This window comes from Stegostoma tigrinum, chromosome 35 (assembly GCF_030684315.1).
Source record: "Stegostoma tigrinum isolate sSteTig4 chromosome 35, sSteTig4.hap1, whole genome shotgun sequence".
In the NCBI taxonomy this organism is placed as follows: Eukaryota; Metazoa; Chordata; class Chondrichthyes; order Orectolobiformes; family Stegostomatidae; genus Stegostoma; species Stegostoma tigrinum.
In genome coordinates, this window is record NC_081388.1 from 10,790,562 (window position 1) to 10,810,409 (window position 19,848).

A 19,848-nucleotide genomic window follows, 5' to 3' on the forward strand; every position below is an offset into this window, starting at 1 on the left:
CACAACACTGCTCAGACCCCTCGGTATCAGGGTAGCCCACAAACCAACAACTACCCTGTGACAGCTACTGACAAACATAAAGGATCCCATACACACAACCAGTAAAACTAATGTAATATGCAAAGCATCATGTAAGGTCTGTGAGAAACATTACACAGGCCAAACTGGAAGATGTGTGCAGATACATAGATCCCTTAAAATGGCCACCCAAGTGGACAAGGTTGTTAAGAAAGCATATGGTGTTTTGGCTTTCATTAACAGGGGGATTGAGTTTAAGAGTCGTGAGATCTTGTTGCAGCTCTATAAAACTTTGGTTAGACCGCACTTGCAATACTGCGTCCAGTTCTGGGCGCCCTATTATAGGAAAGATGTGGATGCTTTGGAGAGGGTTCAGAGGAGGTTTACCAGGATGCTGCCTGGACTGGAGGGCTTATCTTATGAAGAGAGGTTGACTGAGCTCGGTCTCTTTTCATTGGCGAAAAGGAGGAGGAGAGGGCACCTAATTGAGGTATACAAGATAATGAGAGGCATAGATAGAGTTGATAGCCAGAGACTATTTCCCAGGGCAGAAATGGCCAGTACAAGGGGTCATAGTTTTAAGCTGGTTGGTGGAAAGTATAGAGGGGATGTCAGAGGCAGGTTCTTTACGCAGAGAGTTGTGAGAGCATGGAATGCGTTGCCAGCAGCAGTTGTGGAAGCAAGGTCATTGGGGTCATTTAAGAGACTGCTGGACATGTATATGGTCACAGAAATTTGAGGGTGCATACATGAGGATCAATGGTCGGCACAACATTGTGGGCTGAAGGGCCTGTTCTGTGCTGTACTGTTCTATGTTCTATGTTCTAAAACAGACAATAAGGAATTACAAACACCAACTAGCCACCAAGAGACATGACCAATTCTCACTGGTCTCAGTACACACGGACAACGAGGGATACGAATTCGACTTGGACAATGCATCCATAGTTGCACAAGCCAGACAGAGACATGTCAGGGAATTCCTGGAGGCCTGACAGTCCAAACAGAACTCCATCAACAAACACATTGAACAGGACCCAATATATACAAACCACTGAAAAACAGATCTGGAAGTGAAGCCAACGACCCCAGCAAACCAAGGCATATAAACAACAAGCAGGACAGAACACCGACACTTCACCAGAGGCACACTGACGATGTTACCTAGCAGGGTAACGAAACGTCTGCAATCAAACACACTGGCCCAGCGAGCAAGTCTATAACTTCATCCACAATCCAAGTACAAATCTTCTCAAAAACGTTAAACTCTGTCCCACTTTATATCTGCAGCAATGGCTATAACGGATTGTGTGGCTTCCTCAGCTCTCATCACTGTCAGAGGCTGCCATTTGCGCCATTGAACTGCTGCTGCTTGTATGCTTTGCTGTTCTGTTAGTGTTGCACTGGGCAGTTTTTGCTCGAATTTCGCTGAATTACATCGGAATCCGCAGCAGAGAAACAGGGCATTCAGTCCAACCAATCAAGGCTGCAGTTACATTCCAAATGGGAATAAGGTGTACAGTTCTGGTGACCACACCAGAAGGATGTGGAGGCTTTGGAGAAAAGATACATGAAAAGTTTACCAGGATGTTGCCTGATTTGCAGGTCACTAGCTATGAGGAGAGATTGGTCAAACTTGGTTTGTTTTCACTTGAATGTTGAAGGATGGGGGATGACCTAATAGAAGTCTATAAAATGATGAGAAGCATTGGTAGATTTGATAATCAGTCTTTTTCCCAGGGTAGAAATGTCAGTTACGGGGAGACATAAGTTTAAGGTAAACAGAGGAAAGTTTAAAGGTGATATATAAGGGGCAGGTTTCTTACACAGAGATTGATAAGTGCCTGCAATACGCAGCCAGAGGAGGTGATGGAGGCAGATACAATAGCAACGCTTAAGAGGCATCTTGGCAGATACAATAACAGGCAGGGAATACAGGAATACAGACCGCATGGGGGTAAAACAAAATTTAGTTAAAAAGCATCAGGTATCAACAGTCTTTCGGGGCTGAAGGGGCCATTCATGTGCTGTAATGTTCTTTGCTCTTTTTGTTCTCTGTGAACTCATCACCTCCAAACTTCTGACACCAGTGTACTTCTAACATTAAATGCACACTCTGACCCGTGAACGAACAGAACTGAGCTGAGAACACATCAGCACTCTTGGTAGCACATCCACTCCTTTCATCCATTTAAACTTCGCACTCAATACAGTTTCTGTGATAGTATAAGTTCACATAAGAACATCTAAACAGATTACCTCGTCTGATCCCTTGTACTCACCCAGGATTAAACATGATGTTCCTAATCTCATGACTTCCCAACCACCAGAGCAAATGCTTCAGCAATACTCTCTCATACACTGTGTGAGTCTGAGCACCAACCTCAATATTTTTACACACTTTACATCATCCACATGAGTAGCCACTGCAATGGAGGAAGTTGCATCGTACGTGGCAAAAGGAAATTTATTGTGAAATTAGATAGTACCTCCTACATTTACATTAACAGATTATTTATCAGAATCAGTGCATCTTATGTATAAATATTAACAGCCTTTTATATTTGGGCAGCAATAATTTATATCTGAGCAATAACTGCATATTCCAACAGAAAGGGCAGAATCTTCCCAGGCCCTGGATGACATGGGCTATCGTGAGAAACCTGGAAGATTTGTGTGAGAAGTCGAGTGAGGTGTTTCTTGATGTCAGGAGCAACAAGTTGTATTTTCCAACATACTTCTGGACATTGAAATGAGATTCTCACTTATGAGCAGTGTGAGGTCAATTAACTGGAAACATTATTCATTATCGCCCTCATTATTATTTAATCTTGTCTCATTAATAGTTAGGTTCCTTTTCTACGGCCTTCCAGGTAAAAACCAATGCTGAGAATTCCTAAAGTGAAAATCACACAGGTCCCTGGTAACTCCAGCTCAACACTTGCTCCTCTGAAGCTCTGTCTTGGACACGTGGCATCAACATCTCAGGCACACACCACAGGCAGCACCCACAAACACCCCACACCCTCTGATCTTTACATATAACATGTTCCAGTCCGTGCACATCATCATGGCACATCTCCAATGCCCTTACACTTCCCTTACAGTACACTTGTGCACTGTAATGCTGCATTTTGGAGCACACTGGCAAATAACACAACATTTCTACTGCAAGGACTCTGCATTACAATCAGCTCAAGGGCTGGACCAGGCTGCATCTTACAGCAATAATGGGAACTGCAGGTGCTGAAGCATCCGAGATAACAAAGTGTGGAGCTGGATGAACACAGCAGACCAAGCAGCATCTCAGGAGCACAAAAGCTGACGTTTCGGGCCTAGACCCTTCATCAGAAAAGCTGCTCACTTGTTCTCAGTGCCTCACCCACATTGTGCTGACTCGGATGGTCACAGCATTGTTTGACTTGCCTTTTGCCTTTTTGTATTTTTTTTGCACTGTTATCTCACCTCGCTGTTTAGCACAGACAGAAAGTCAGGCAGCTGATGAAGCTTGTAGCAGTCCTTATGTTGCTGGATGGCACCATGCCACACCAATCTCGCAGCTACACCATGTGTCAGCAGCTTCTGTAGAAAACACACTGTGTGGCATCCAAGTGAACAGCTACCTCTCAATGTCTAAGGCAAATGGTGCTCAATGAGGTTTAGGGAGACCCAATCACTCAGAGCCTCCCAGCACAGTATGTCAAGGATTGTCTCCGATATCATTCCAAGGTTTCGGGCATGGTCATTCAGCTGCTTGGGGTGGTCAGGGTCAGGATTCCTTCCAACGCCAGCACTGGTTAATTTTGCCCCTTTGAGGCATGATTTCTGCTGGAATGAGAGACGGGATGGATTGACTCTGATGGTAGTGGGTCACACAACTGTTAGTCGGAGTGCAGGTGGCGGAAAGGGAGTGGGAGAAAGGGGGTGAGGTGTGCCCAGTGAGTAGCCAGTGCAGAGGCCCTGCAGGCCCAGTGGTGTGGGAGAATTGGGTGAGTGAGAGTGAATGAGAGAAGTTGTTGTAGGCAAGAGTGAGAGTAGAAATTGAGTCTTGTTGAGAGGTAGGTGTGGTAACAGAGATAGAGCGAATGTGAGGTATCAACAAGAAGATGATGACACCTACACTGGTGAAATGAAGGTCATTGACCTTCCTCCAGCAATCATGAAGAGAGTAACAATATTTACTTTACTGTCATCACCTTCTCACTCTTAATTCTTCCCTCTATAAACTCAATTAATCAAGATTCCTCTGACAGCACTTTTCAAACCCATGCCCTCCTGTAGTCCTGGGCATTCCTCTAGATTCTGAGGCCACCGTGATCTGGGTGGCAACATTGGCCCAGGCTGGCAGGGTCACGTGTCATGGCCTCCTCTGGTTCTCCTGTATGAGTACGACATCCCTCTTCTGCTCCAACCCATCCACCAGGACCTTCGGCCCCTGTTTGCAAAGCAGGGAGCCAGTTACCCCTTGTTTGTCACACCTGTGGCTAATGTCATGAATGGGGGATTTAGCTACCGACTGACCATGCTTGACCAGGTGAGCAACAGGCTTTTAAATGTTCCAGGCTGTTCCGGGGGGATCCTTCCAGTGACCGTGAGTGGGACAATCCTGCTCAATCAGATGTAAGGGGAGCCATGGGATGTGACAGGGAGTTAATGAGTCAAATCAGGTTCATAGTGTGAGAAAATTTTCTAGGCCTTGCAGAGAAAAGCCTTAACTCAACACAAAAGTCATTTTGCTAAAATATGGTTAAATTCAGCTCTAAAAAATGTTCATTTGTAGATTATAACAAGCTGAAGCGCATTCAGCAGTCTATGAAACTTACAGACTAAAGTTTAAAACAGGACGGTTGAATCACCTCTGACAGCTGCTTCTTTAAGTACAGCAATCATGAAGACAGTAACAATATTTACTTTACAGTCATCACCTTCTCACTCTTAATTCTTCCCTCAATAAACTCAATTCACCAAGGTTCCTCTGACAGCACCTTTCAAACCCATGCCCTCTCTCATCTAGAAGGACAGGGCAGCGGGTACATGGGAACAGCACCACCATCTCCAAGGTCCTCTCCAAGCCACTCACATCCTGACTTGGAATTATGTATCACTGCTCCTTCAGGGTCGCTGGGCTAACATCCTGGAATTCCCTCTTAATAGAACTGTGATGTTCCCACACCTCATGGACTGTAGGTGTTGGCAGGTGTGGAAGTCTTGACTTATAGAGAGAGGCTCGATAGGCTGGCACAGTTTTCACTGGAGCATAGGAGGCTGTGAGGTGTCTTTTTAGAAGTTTATAAAATAATGAGGGGTATTGATTGAGTTAATGGTAGTTGTCTTATGCCTGGGATGGGGTTTTCAAGATCAGGGGCATATTTACAAGGTGAAAGGAGACAGATTTAAAAAACCTCATGAGGGCAAACTTTTTACACAGAGTGCGGTTCGCGTGTGGGAAGAACTTCCTGAGGAAGTGGTGGATGTGGGTAGAATTACAATGTGTAAAAGACATTTGGATAAGTACATGAATAGGAACGGTTTGGAAGGATATAGGCCAGTAGCAGGCAGGTGGGTCTAGTTTAGTTTGGGCTTTTAGATAGTGTGGATTGGTTGGACTGAAGGGTCTGTTTCCATGCTGTATGATTTTATGACTCCACCACAGCTTATCACCATCTTCTCAACAGCAATAAGGGACTGAATGCTGGTCTAGCCAGTAATGCCCACATCTTGTAAAGAAAGTTCCCTGCCTTTTGTTGCATTCTGGCTTGATCTGTCATTACCTTTAGTCGCTCATTTTTCATGGATTAGATATTTATGAAGCTGAGGACTTTGGTTTTTGTCCAGTACTGCTGAAAGGTAGCTCTTTTCATTGCTGTACAAGGTTTTTTCTAAGACTGACGATTGTCCAACTCACAGAATTTTTTTTTTTTTTTTAGATTCCCTACAGTGTGGAAACAGGCCCTTCGGCCCAACAAGTCCACACCGCCCCTTGAAGAATTCCACCCAGACACATCCCCCTATACCCCACACACCCCTGAACACTATGGGCAATTTAACATGGCCAATCCACCTAGCCTGCACATCTTTGGACTGTGGGAGGAAACCGGAGCACCCGGAGGAAACCCACGCAGACACGGGGAGAATGTGCAAACTCCACACAGACAGTCGCCCGAGGCTGGAATTGAACCCGGGTGTCTGGCACTGTGGGGCTGCAGTGCTAACCACTGAGCCACCGTCCTGCCCTAAATTTGGATCCCATCCTTAAAAGTTGACATCAAGACACAAGAATAAACAATTGGTCAAAGAGATGTTAACTACAGCTTTCGGAGGCAGAGGGTCATGGGTTCAAATCTCACAGAAAAGAGGCATGCACAAAATCTAGGTTAATACTACAGTGACGGAGTGCTGCACTGTCATAGGTCATGTATATCAAATGTGACACAAAAGCTGTTCTGAGATGGATGTAAAAGATACTTGGCACGGTTATGGAGAAGAACCAGGGAGTTTGCCCCACCCTCAATCAGCATCATGACAAAACAAGTGATAAACTGTTGTAGGAATTTTGCTGACTGCAAATTAGTTGTCCCACTTCCTCTACTAGAACACAAACACACCACATGCTCAGATCATCCTTACAATACACTTCTACACTGCAGTGCTGCACTTTAGAGCACCACACCGGCAAATAACATTGCAATGTTACTGAAAGAACTCTGCAGTACACCCAGCTCATGGACTGGGCCAGGCTGCAAATCAAAGCTGCTCACTTGCTCTTAGTGCCTCACCTACATTGTGCCTACTTGGATGTTCACAGAATTCTTCGCCTTGTCTTTTGCCTTTTTGTGTTTTGACATCTTAACCAGTGCTCAATGGCTTGCTGTCCTCCTGTCTTGGTTTGCTGTTGAGCACAGACACAAAGCCAGCAGGCTTGTGAAGCTTGCCAGCAGTCCTCAGTTGAGGACAGGAGAATAGATAATGTTGTCCATTGTTTAAGAAGTAAGAGCAGGAATAATCCTGGAAATTAAAGGCCTATGAGCCTCACGTTGGTTTTTGCAAAACACTTTTTGTTGAATGTACTGATATTTTCAGCTGATATCATTCTGTTTCCCTGATTTGGCAAATTCAGATTGGCAACAATTGCAGCATTTTCCATGATTTGCAGAAATATGGAGCATGAAAAAATCATTTTCTCACAGGGAATAATTCCTTAAAATATCACTCGAATTTGGAATGGTTTCTGATCCCAGTGAACACAACTAATTTCTGAGGTCCATTTATTTGAAGGTTGTCATTGCTCCTTCTAATGACTCTGCTCATTGACCCAATGATGACCAGCTATGCCTCAGAGGGTAACATGCCTGCCTCTAGGTCAGGAGGTTGTTGCTTCAAGTCCCAATCCAGTATCTTCAGCACAAAATCTAGACTGGTGCTCCCAAGGCATTTAACAATCAGTTGAGGGGTGACCTGACATATGAAAGGGTCAATAGTGACAGATGGTTTCCATTTATTGGATTTGTTATTTCCTGGATTTTTAGGATGTTTGCCTCATGCCACAAGGACAATCATGACTCCTTGTCTACCCATTCATGCTCCCATACTCCTCTAAGGGCATCATAAAAGTAAAACCCACTCAGCTTCCATTGTCTTCACTGACAGGCATGGTGCTGATTTCTCCAAGGTTCATAGAGGGTCAGGGGTGAACTACTGGGCACCAGACAAAAAAACTGTATGGGGGAATTCCAGTGAATGCAAGATCACGTTATTGGTAAAAGAAGCAAAAGTGAACCGAGGTATTTTGCAGAGTGAATAGTTAGGGTCTGGAAATTGCTGCCTGGGATTTAGCGGTGGCTGGCTCAAATGAGGCTTTCCAAATGGAATTGGATGGTTATTTTGTAAAGGAATAATATGTAGGTTAACATGGAGAAGGCAGAATGACACTGAGTGAGATGCTCATCGGAGAGGGAGCTGATGGGCTGTCGATACAATTGACGTAATAGTCTTTTTTTGCACTGTACAATTTTGTGATAGCGTGAGGACGGGAGCTTCTGTCAGCTTTGGCTAGATGAAGATTAAAGGACTATGGAGGATGATGTTTTCTGCCATCAGCTACGATTGAACCAGTATCCATCAGCAGTGTGAATGGTAATTAATAGACAGATGTGTGAAGAGGAGGGGAGTTTAAAACATCGTTGTGGGGGGTGCAGTGGTTGGGGAGGCTGTGGTTGGAAGAAATTGGGATCAGAAAATGTTCCTCTTGTGGAAGCCGCTACTAGTGGTGCAGGTAGATAAAGCCCAGCCTAGGAGTTCTGCACACCCTTCCCGGGGTCTGCCTTATCGTTTTCTTTTATACCCAGAAGTGTTATGACACATAACTGAGTGACTTTCTCACCACCTTGGTTTTTCTTTACTTGCTTTTTTGTATTTAAACTATCACCAATAAAACAGCCATGTAGCCAACTGAATATTTACAAGTCAATGCCCAGTATGACCAAAGCAAACCATCAAAAGTGAGGGGGAGGTAAGGAGAGAAGGAAGGGACTAGATCAAAATGGACTTGGAGGGGTAAATAAAGCACATCTCTGCCTCTAAAGGCATTGAGAGCATTGGTAGACACTGCATGCTCCCTCTCCAATGACAACCGGGTATGAATGTAATCGATGAAGAGGGGCAGACAGTAGGATGAGATGACGCCCCCCCCCCACCCCTTCCCCACCTAAAGCCTGCTGCCCAGACTGGTTTATAGCCAGCCTGGCCAGGCCCAGGCCCAGGAACTGTCCTACAAGTAGGTCCTTTGATCTTCTGAGACCCCTCCTCATCAGGTACCCAAAGATCTGGGCCCTGGAGTTGAACACAACTGAAAAGGACATGAAATCACTCACAACCTATACATACATTGTCCACAGATTCCACAACGCCACAGGGGTCTGCTTTATAAAGGATTTAGGTCATACCTTCTAGCTGGGCAGGCCATTGCCTTTTACCAAGGGAAAACATACTCATGAGCTCCTTGAGGACATTAATTTGTGATTCTCCATGGGCTTTAAAGGGGTTATCAGAAGAAGGATAAATTGAATGGGCTAAATGGTCTGTTTCTGTGCTAGAACATCATGGTGCAATCCCTCATTGAGGTCTCTAGGTGCTTCTTTACTTTTACCTGGCCATTATGTCTCTGTCGATGACTGACATTCCCTAGCAATCATTTTAGAAGCTGTCGAAATCAGAGCCTTAATCATTGTACCCCTTCACCACGGCGAATAACTGAATCAGAATTTTTCACTTCAAGGGGAGATTAAAAGTCTATAGAAATGGAACACATTTAGGTTGTCAAACTGTAACTGTGTGGGTATTTTAGGAATTAGTGTTGTTTGTTTGTACTCTATAGAAATGATTTGATTTAATTCACTGAGTGTATTGCAACCAAATTTGCAAAGTAAAGTAAATAGAATAGAATAGAATCCCTACAGCCAGGAAACAGACCATATGGCCCAACAAGTCAAGACTGACCCTCTGAAGATCATCCCATCCAGACTCACCCCTCCACCACCCCGCCCGCCCCCCATCCTATATCTGTGATCCTGCATCTTCCATGTCTAATCCACTTAGCCTGCACATCCCTGGACACGATAGGAAATTTAGCATGGCCACTCTATCTAAGCTGCACATCCCTGGACACGATAGGAAATTTAGCATGGCCACTCTATCTAAGCTGCACATCCCTGGACACGATAGGAAATTTAGCATGGCCACTCTATCTAAGCTGCACATCCCTGGACACGATAGGAAATTTAGCATGGCCACTCTATCTAAGCTGCACATCTTTGGACTATGCGAGTAAGCCCACACGGAAATGGGGAGATCGTGCAAACTCCACACAGACAGTCATCTGAGGCAGGAATTGAACCCAGGTTCCTGGTCTTGTGAGGCAGCAGTGCTAACAACTGAGTCACCATGCTGCCCCAAAAGCATATCAGTGAACCAGATGGGTTTTCCTGACAATCAGCAATGGATCATTGGAGTCTTAATTCCAGATTTTTAAAATTAATTCAAATTCTACCATCTGCTGTGGTGGGTTTCAAACGTGGGTCCCTAGGACATTTGCTGAGTTTCTGAATTAACAATGCAGCAATAATGCCACTAGTCAAATGCCTCCTGTATGATGCCTTTACCTCCCCTGTGTTGAGTGGTCATATATTTGAAAGTAATCTTGCATTTTGAGAATTGAATCTTTATATGTAAGACAAATTTTAGAAATCTGATGTTGAGAAAACCAGAAACACAACAAAGGTAATTATAACATAGAAAATCAAAAGAGTTTAGAGTTAGAGATGTGAATGAAATAAAGAATAGATGATTACTTCTTGGCTTTGTTATGGAGTTCATTTGTCAAATAACACTACAGTTGTCCCTGTTAGAGTAAAAGTGTGTTCTGTAGTGACTAAGATGGATTTTTCATTACAGTTGCAATAAAAATGATCAAACTCATCGGTGCATGTTGTATTTGAACCACATGGATCTGTCTCACACTCGTTACTATCTGGGATATGAAATAACCATGAAACTCCCCGAACACCTTCATGTGCTGATCATCTGTTGTAAGCTTCTGTCTAAACGTTTGTTTGACCTCTATCTCCCCTGTGTCATGTAAATTTCCTTTAAAGAGACTGTTTTACCTGATGTGGCAATCTTGCTATCTCTCACAGCAGAAAAACCTGCCAGGGACGTTGCGGTAATGAAGAATCCAACAGATATTGATACAACTAACCATCATTTGAAAACATTACATTGCTCAGTCACAGAAGTGTCCGGGCCAATATTATGCCATTTCATTACAGCAGAGGAAAATGGTTCCAGTAAGCTGTCATGTTCAAATGATCTGAGCTAAGATGGAGTATGAGATCTTTGTACTGTCAGGTCCCAAGCTATGATGCAGTAATGATATCATAAGCATTTTTTTCAATTTTACTGAAAAACATAAGACAACAGTTATTCAATTTTACAAGAAAAAAATCTTCGAAGTTGAACATCAGTCTGCGCTATGTGCAATCAATGTTGTGCTGGCATAAGAAGCTAATGCCCCAGAGCAGTGATTCTGTAACATTTTAGCTACTCAATGAACTCATCCAAATTTCAAGACTAGGATTACTCACATCTGGCAGCATCTGTGAAGGAAAATCAGAATGAACTTTTCTTGAATTTGAAGGATCACTGGACCCGAAACATTAACTCTGATTTTTCTTCACATGTGCTGCGAGACTTGCTGAGAATCCCCCTAGTCCTCACATTTTCGCGAGGAGAGCGAGAGAACCAGACAGAGAGAGCACCAGGAGGCTGCCGGGAAGGTAACTTCTTTTTTACCACTTTAAAAAGCTTACCTCGAGTCGGGAGCGGTCTTCATTTATTCGGGCTGATGTCTCCAACTCTTTCATGTGCAGGAAGTGTGTCCAGCTGCAGCTCTTGTTAGACCGCATGACGGCTCTGGAGCTGCGGATGGACTCACTTTGGAGCATACGCAATGCTGAAGGGGTCGTGGATAGCACGTTTAGCAATTTGGTCACACCGCAGATTAGGATTGCTGAGGGAGATAGCGAATGGGTGACCAAAAGGCAGAGGAAGAGCAGGAATGCAGTGCAGGTATCCCCTGCGGTCATCTCCCTCCAAAACAGGTATTCCGTTTTGGATACTCTTGGGGGAGATGGCTCACCAGAGAAAGGCAGCAGTAGCCAGATTCACGGCACCGTGGCTGGCTCTGCTGTATAGAAGGGCGGGAAAAAGAGTGGAAGGGCAATAGTCATTGGGGATTCAATTGTAAGGGGAGTAGATAGGCGGTTCTGCTGTCGAAAACGAGACTCCTGAATGGTATGTTGCCTCCCAGGTGCATGGCTCAGGGATGTCTCCGATCGGCTGCAGAACATTCTGAAGGGGGAGAGTGAACAGCCAGTTGTCATGGTGCATATAGGCACCAGCGATATCGGCAGGAAACGGGATGAGGTCCTACAAGCAAAATTTAGGGAGTTAGGAGCCAAGTTAAAAAGTAGGACCTCAAAGGTAGTAATCTCAGGATTGGTACCAGTGCCACGTGCGAGTCAGTGCAGAAATGAAAGAATAGCCAGGATGAATGCATGGCTTGAGAGATGGTGTAGGAGGGAGGGGTTCAGATTTTTGGGACATTTGAACCTGTTCTGGGGAAGATGGGACTATTACAAATTGGATGGTCTACACCTGAACCGGACTGGAACCAATGTCCTTGGGGGTGCTTTTGCTAATGCTGTGGGGGAGGGTTTAAACTAATGTGGCAGGGGGATGGGAACCAAATATTGGACAGAAAAGAGGTAGAAACGAAAGCCTGTAGGGAACTAGATAGTGGAGTCAGTGTGACTAAAGGGAATAGTAGTCGGGGAGCAGATGATGAACACAAAGGGACAGGTGGTCTGAGGTGCATTTGTTTTAATGCGAGAAGTGTAGTAGACCAGGCAGATGAGCTTAGGGCTTGGATCAGTACCTGGAGGTATGATGTTATTGCTATTACTGAGGCTTGGTTGAGGGAAGGGCATGATTGGCAACTAGTTGTCCCAGGATATCGCTGCTTCAGGCGGGGTAGAGAGGGAGGTAACAGGGGTGGAGGATTTGCAGTACTGGTCAAAGACAGTATCACAGCCGCACTGAAGGAGGGCCCCATGGAGGACTCAAGCAGTGAGGCAATATGGGTAGAACTCAGAAATAGGAAGGATGCAGTAACAATGCTGGGGCTGTACTATAGGCCTCCCAACACAGCGAGCGTGAGATACAGGCACAAATATGTAAACAGATTGTGGAAAGGTGTAGGAGAAACAGGGTGGTGGTGATGGGAGATTTTAATTTTCCCAACATTGACTGGGATTCTCTCAGTGTTAGGGGCCAAGATGGAGCAGAATTTGTAAGGTGTGTCCAGGAGGGTTTTCTAGAGCAGTATGTATGTAGTCCAACTCGGGAAGGGGCCATACTGGACCTGGTGCTGGGGAATGAACCCGGCCAGGTGGTTGATATTACAGTAGGGGACTACTTTGGAAATAGCAACCACAATTCTGTAAGTTTTACAATACTCATGGACAAGATAGGAGTGGTCCTAAAGGAAGAGTTCTAAACTGGGGGAAGGCCGACTATACCAACATTCGGCAGGATCTGAGGAATGTAGATCGAGAGAAACTGTTTGAAGGTAAATCCACATTTGATATGTGGGAGGCTTTTAAAGAGAGGTTGATTAGTATGCAGGAGAGACATGTTCCTGTGAAAATGAGGAATAGAAAAGGCAAGATTAGGGAGCCATGGATGACAGGTGAAATTGTGAGACTAGCCAAGAGGAAAAAGGAAGCAGACATGAGGCCTAGGCGACTGAAGACAGACGAAGCTTTGCAAGAATATCGGGAATGTAGAACGAATCTGAAAAAAGGGATTAAGAGGGATAAGAGAGGACATGAGATATTGCTGGCAAACATGGTTAAGGAAAATCCCAAAACCTTTTATTCACATATAAAGAGCAAGAGGGTAACCAGAGAAAGCACTGGCCCACTTAAGGACAAAGAAGGAAAATTATGCGCTGAGTCAGAGAAAATGGGTGACATTCTTAACAAGTACTTTGCATTGGTATTCACCAAGGAGAGGGACATGACGGATGTTGAGGTTAGGGATAGATGTTTGCTTACTCTAGGTCAAATTGATATAAGGAAGGAGGAAGTGTTGGGTTTCCTGAAAGACATTAAGGTGGACAAGTCCCCAGGTCCGGATGGGATCTATCCCAGGTTACTGAGGGAAGCGAGAGAGGAAATAGCCGGGGCCCTAACAGATAGCTTTGCAGTGCCCTTAGACACGGGTGAGGTCCTGGAGGACTGGAGACTTGCTAATGTTGTCCCCTTGTTTAAAACGGGCAGCAAGGATAATCCAGGTAATTATTGACCGGTGAGCCTGATGTCAGTGGTAGGGAAGCTACTGGAGAAGATACTGAGGGATAGGATCTATCCCATTTAGAAGAAAATGGGCTTATCAGTGATAGGCAACATGGTTTTGTGCAGGGAGGGTCATGTCTTACCAACTTAATAGAATTCTTTGAGGACATGACAAAGTTGATTGATGAGGGAAAGGCTGTAGATGTCATATACATGGACTTCAGTAAGGTGATTGATAAGGTTCCCCATGGCAGGCTGATGGAGAAAGTGAAGTCACATGGGTTCCATGGTGTGCTAGCTAGATGGATAAAAAACTGGCTGGGCAACAGGAGACAGAGGGTAGTAGTAGAAGGGAGTTTCTCAAATTGGAGACCTGTAACCAGTGGTGTTCCACAGGGATCTGTGCTGGGACCACTGTTGTTTGTGATATATGTAAATGATAGAACATAGAACATTACAGCACAGTACAGGCCCTTCGGCCTTCAAAGTTGTGCCGACCTGTCATACCGATCTCAAGCCCATCTAACCTACACTATTCCATGTACGTCCATTTGCTTATCCAATGACGACTTAAATGTACCTAAAGTTGGCGAATCTACTACCATTGGAGGCAATGCGTTCCATTCCCTTACTACTCTCTGAATAAAGAAACTACCTCTGACATCTGTCCTATATCTTTCACCCATCAATTTAAAGCTATGCCCCCTCGTGCTCGCCATCACCATCCGAGGAAAAAGGCTCTCCCTATCCACCCTATCTAACCCTCTGATTATTTTATATGTTTCAATTAAGTCACCTCTCAACCTTCTTCTCTCTAATGAAAACAGCCTCAAGTCCCTCAGCCTTTCCTCGCAAGACCTTCCCTCCATACCAGGCAACATCCTAGTAAATCTCCTCTGCACCCTTTCCAAAGCTTCCACATCCTTCTTACAATGCGGTGACCAGAACTGTACACAATACTCCAAGTGCGGCCACATCAGAGTTTTGTACAGCTTCACCATAACCTCTTGGTTCTGGAACTCGATCCCTCTACTAATAAAAGCTGAAACACCGTATGCCTTCTTAACAGCCCTGTCAACCTGGGTGGCAACTGTGTCCATTTGCAACTGATCTGGAGGAAGGTGTAGGTGGTCTGATCAGAAAGTTTGCTGATGACACTAAGATTGGTGGAGTAGCAGATAGTGAAGGGGACTGTCAGAAATTACAGCAGAATATAGATAGACTGGAGAGTTGGGCAGATAAATGGCAGATGGAGTTCAATCCGGGCAAATACGAGGTAACGCATTTTGGAAGATCAAATTGAAGTGTGAACTATACAGTAAATAGAAAAGTCCTGGGAAAATTGATGAACAGAGAGATCTGGGTGTTCAGGTCCATTATACCCTGAAGGTGACAACGCAGGTCAATAGGGTGGTCAAGAAGGCATATGGCATGCTTTCCTTTATTGGGCTGGGTATTGAGTACAAGAGTTGGCAGGTCATGTTGCAGTTGTATAGGACTTTGGTATACAACTTTGGTTTGGCCACATTTGGAGTACTGTGTACAGTTCTGTTCGCCACATTACCAAAAGGATGTGGACGCTTTGGAGATGGTGCGGAGGAGGTTCACCAGAATGTTGCCTGGTATGGAGGGCGCCAGCTATGAAGAGAGGTTGAATAGATTAGGATTATTTTCATTAGAAAGACGGAGATTGAGGGAGGGACCTGATTGAGGTCTACAAAATCAATGGGGGTATATTTGGACAGGTACATGGATGGGCAGGGAGCAAATGGACACAGACCGTTAGAAAATAAATGACAGGTTAGACAGAGGATCTTGATCAGCGCAGGCTTGGAGGGCCGAAGGGCCTGTTCCTGTGCTGTAGGTTTCTTTGTTTCTTTGTTTCTTTATACCACCCCACCAACCTCCGGATACAATGCATCATCCTCCGACACTTCCGGCATCTACAATCTGATCCCACCACTAAAGACATTTTTCCATCCCCACCCTTATCTGCTTTCCGGAGAGACCACTCTCTCTGTGACTCCCTTGTTCGCTCCACACTCCCCTCCAACCCCACCACACCCGGCACCTTCCCCTGCAACCGCAGGAAATGCTACTCTTGCCCCCACACCTCCTCCCTCACCCCTATCCCAGGGCCCAGGGAGACTTTCCATATTAAGCAGATGTTCATCTCCACATCTGCCAATGTGGTATACTGCATCCGCTGTACCTGTTGTGGCTTCATCTACATTGCAGAAACCAAGCAGAGGCTTGGGGACCGCTTTGCAGAACACCCACGCTTGGGTTCGCAGTAAACAACTGCACCTTCCAGTCGCGAACCATTTTAACTCCCCCTCCCATTCCTTAGATGACATGTCCATCCTGGGCGTCCTGCAGTGCCATAATGATGCCGCCTGTAGGTTGCAGGAACAGCAACTCATATTCCACTTGGGAACTCTGCGGCCCAATGGTATCAATGTGGATTTCACCAGCTTCAAAATCTCTCCTTCCCCCACCGCATCCCAAAACCAGCCCAGCTCGTCCCCTCCCCCACTGCATCCCAAAACCAGCCCAGCTCGTCACCGCCTCCCTAACCTATTCTTCCTCTCACCTATCCCCTCCTTCCACCTCAAGCCGCACCTCCATTTCCTACCTACTAACTTCATCCGCCCCCTTGACCTGTCCCTCCTCCCCAGACTGACCTATCCCCTCCCCACCTCCCCACCCATGCTCTCCTCTGCACCTATCTACTCCTCTATCCAACTTCGGTCCACCTCCCCCTCTCTCCATATTTATTTCAGAGCCCTCTCCCCATCCCCCTTTTCTGATGAAGGGTCTAGGCCTGAAACATCAGCTTTTGTGCTCCTGAGATGCTGCTTGGCCTGCTGTGTTCGTCCAGCTTCACACTTTGTTATCTTGGATTCTCCAGCATCTGCAGTTCCCATTATCTCTGAACTTTTATTTTTGTTCCTGGTTTGCAGTATTTGCAGTTCTTTTGGGTTTCATCTTGGATTAGTCATATCCAAATAGTATGCCAACTATCTGTGAAATGTCAAATTAATGCCTGATTAAGTAATTATTTGTCATGTTTACTTTGATTTGACTTCCCTTCATGACCATTCACTCAATGGAGATAGCATGTCACAGTGGTTATGTTCCCAAATTTATAATCCAGTGCCTTGAACCAATGCTCTGAAGATATGAGTTTCCCACATTACTATACAGATCTTACAGAACCTGAAGAAAGTCAAGTAGTGTGGATACAAAATGAAGATGAAAAGAGCCGCAGCCCAACTATTCATTACCGTGTGAAATCAGATTGTGGTAAAGGACAGGTGGGTCAGTATTAAAGAGAGAAAGTCTAGTGAATGTCTTAAATGCTGCTTTGCAATCAGAATAGTCTTAATCCAGCACTGTGTTACTGTTTTATCAGTAAATGTGTATTCTCCATTGGATGAGGCCAATCCTTCATTGCAAGTGCAATAGATATCGCTAAACTCATTGTACACGTTGCATTAGAGCCATTGGATCTGTCTCACACTCATTAAAATGTCATGAAACTCCCTTGCCACCATCATGGACTGATCATCTACTGTAAGCTTCCGCCTAAACATTTCTTTGAGTTCAATCTCTCTGTGTCATAGTTGGTCTGCGTTTCCATTAAAGAGAAAATCCTTCATTACAGGTGCAATTTTCCTTAGAGGAGCGAATTATTTCAGTCAACTGTCACAAAATTGGCCCATTGAGTCTGCACTATCAAAAACTACTCCAGATATACACTAAACCTGCTTTCCAGCACTTGGCCCATAGCCTTGAAAGTTAAGATACCTCAAGTGCTTATGGATGTACGTTTAAAAAGTTATGAGGCTTCCTGCCTCAAGTATCCTCATATGTAGTGCATTCAGCATTCCCACCGTCTTGTGGGTGAGAAAAGATACTTCCTCAAATGTGCTCTAAACATACTACTTTTCACCTTAAAGTTATGTCCTGTGTTAACTAAGGGGAACATCTGCTTTCTCCACTCACTGTCCATGCCCCTCGTAATCTTATATACCTCAATCAGGTCCCCTCCCAACCTGCACTGCACAAAAGAAGCTTATCCGTCCTTACTTCATACATTAACTGCTCCAGCCCAGTAAGATCCTGGTGAATCTCCTCTGCACCTGCTTCAGGGCAATCACATCCTTCTGAAAATGCGATGACCAGAATTTACACATTGTACTCCAAGTGTGACCAAATCAAAGTCCTGTACAGAACCAGCATAACCTCTTTGCTCTCATAACCTATACAATACCTAATAAAAGCAAGTTGCCCTTATACTTTATTAACTACCCCATTAACCTCTCCTGTCACCTCAAAAGGATCTGTAGATAGCCACTCCAAGATTTCTCTGTTCCTTCAGCTTCCTACTGACCTGCCATTCATTGAGTACACACTTGTCTCGTTACTTCTTCCAAACTGAATCACCTCACACTTAACAAAGTTGTTACATCTGTCACTGATCTGTTCGTCTGATTGATCTGGTCATATCCTCCTGTAACTTAAGGCCTTCTTCCTCACTGTCAACTTCCTGGCCAGTCATCATGTCATCAGCAAACTTACTTACCATTAGCACACCCCCCCCCCACCAACATTTTCTTGTGTATCATTTACATCATAAACAATAAGGGACCCAGAACAAATCCATGTGATATGCCTCTAGACACCAGCCTCCGACACACAAACTACCTTCTATTTTCATTCTCTGGCTCCTATCACTAAATCAATATTTGGATCCAACTTGCCAAATTACCCTGGATCCTGTGTGTTTTTGCTTTATTGATCACTCTCCTGTGTTGAACTTTGTTAAAGGCCTTGCTAGAATCCATATAAACTGCATCAATCTGTTATAGACCAGAACCAAACCCCACTCAGGATATATTAAGAGGATAGCCTAGCCCCTACATTTTTCTTACCTTAAAGGTAAATGTAAGGTGTTTTGTTCCAGATTGTAATTTGATTCATCAAGCTATTTGATATTCAGGAAAACACAATTTATTCATACAAGATAGTTAAGATAAAAAAAGAATTAGCTTAGCTGTAACTCTATTAGGAAACTTAACAGAATAATAGATTAGTTAGCTATCAAACAGTTACTGTTCCAATACAGTTACATCCCATAAACACACCCTTGGCAAATGGCAAATTCAGAAAACAAATTGTCTCACATGTAACTCCAACAGCAACAAGAGAACATTTTCCCCATCTTTTAGCTGTAACTGAGAAAAGGGAAAAATAGCTTCCACTTCTTCAAGACCTCATAAACAACTCCTCTTGAAAAGCTAAGAAACTAAAATCCTTGCTCTGTGAGAGCATGGCCACACCCATTCAGGCTGCTTCTATTGTTCCAACTTTAAAAAAAGCCATGAGGCTTTACAAGCTATTTACGTTACTGGCTTTGCAAATAGACAACTCAGTACCTCTGTCTTAAAATTGTATCAGCGATAATGGGAACTGCAGATGCTGGAGAATCCAAGATAATGAAATGTGAGGTTGGATGAACACAGCAGGCCCAGCAGCATCTCAGGAGCACAAAAGCTGACGTTTCGGAAGGGTCTAGGCCCGAAACGTCAGCTTTTGTGCTCCTGAGATGCTGCTGGGCCTGCTGTGTTCATCCAGCCTCACATTTCATTACCTTTGTCTTAAACTTCTCTTTTAAAATAAAGGACAAAATAACTTCTTAAAGCCATAGCATTGTCACAAAAAGAACCGTTGATATACAAAGATGGTTTCATTTTTCAACCCTTTCATCTTACTCTATTAGTATACTGCAATACATATACATTACATTGTCTCTAAGCATGCAAACATGCATTACTACAGTCCACTTTTGTCCATTTATTCCTGCCACTGAACACCTCCGTCATCCTTCACAAAAGTTGTAACAACACATTGACAA

The 19,848-nt window shown here is 44.4% G+C and overlaps 1 protein-coding gene across 1 annotated transcript in view; it reads right to left on the reverse strand.

The window, feature by feature from the left end:
- LOC132206340 (adhesion G protein-coupled receptor E1-like) overlaps window positions 1-6,863 on the reverse strand; it is a 67,043-nt gene extending 60,180 nt beyond the window's left edge. The window contains exons 1-2 of the mRNA XM_059640002.1: window positions 6,810-6,863; window positions 3,484-3,600 (exon numbers count right to left, since the gene is read on the reverse strand). Of these exons, the coding sequence (XP_059495985.1) occupies window positions 3,484-3,600; window positions 6,810-6,863 (171 nt within the window). The remainder of the gene's footprint in view (window positions 1-3,483; window positions 3,601-6,809) is intronic.
- Between the last annotated feature and the right edge of the window lie 12,985 nt (window positions 6,864-19,848).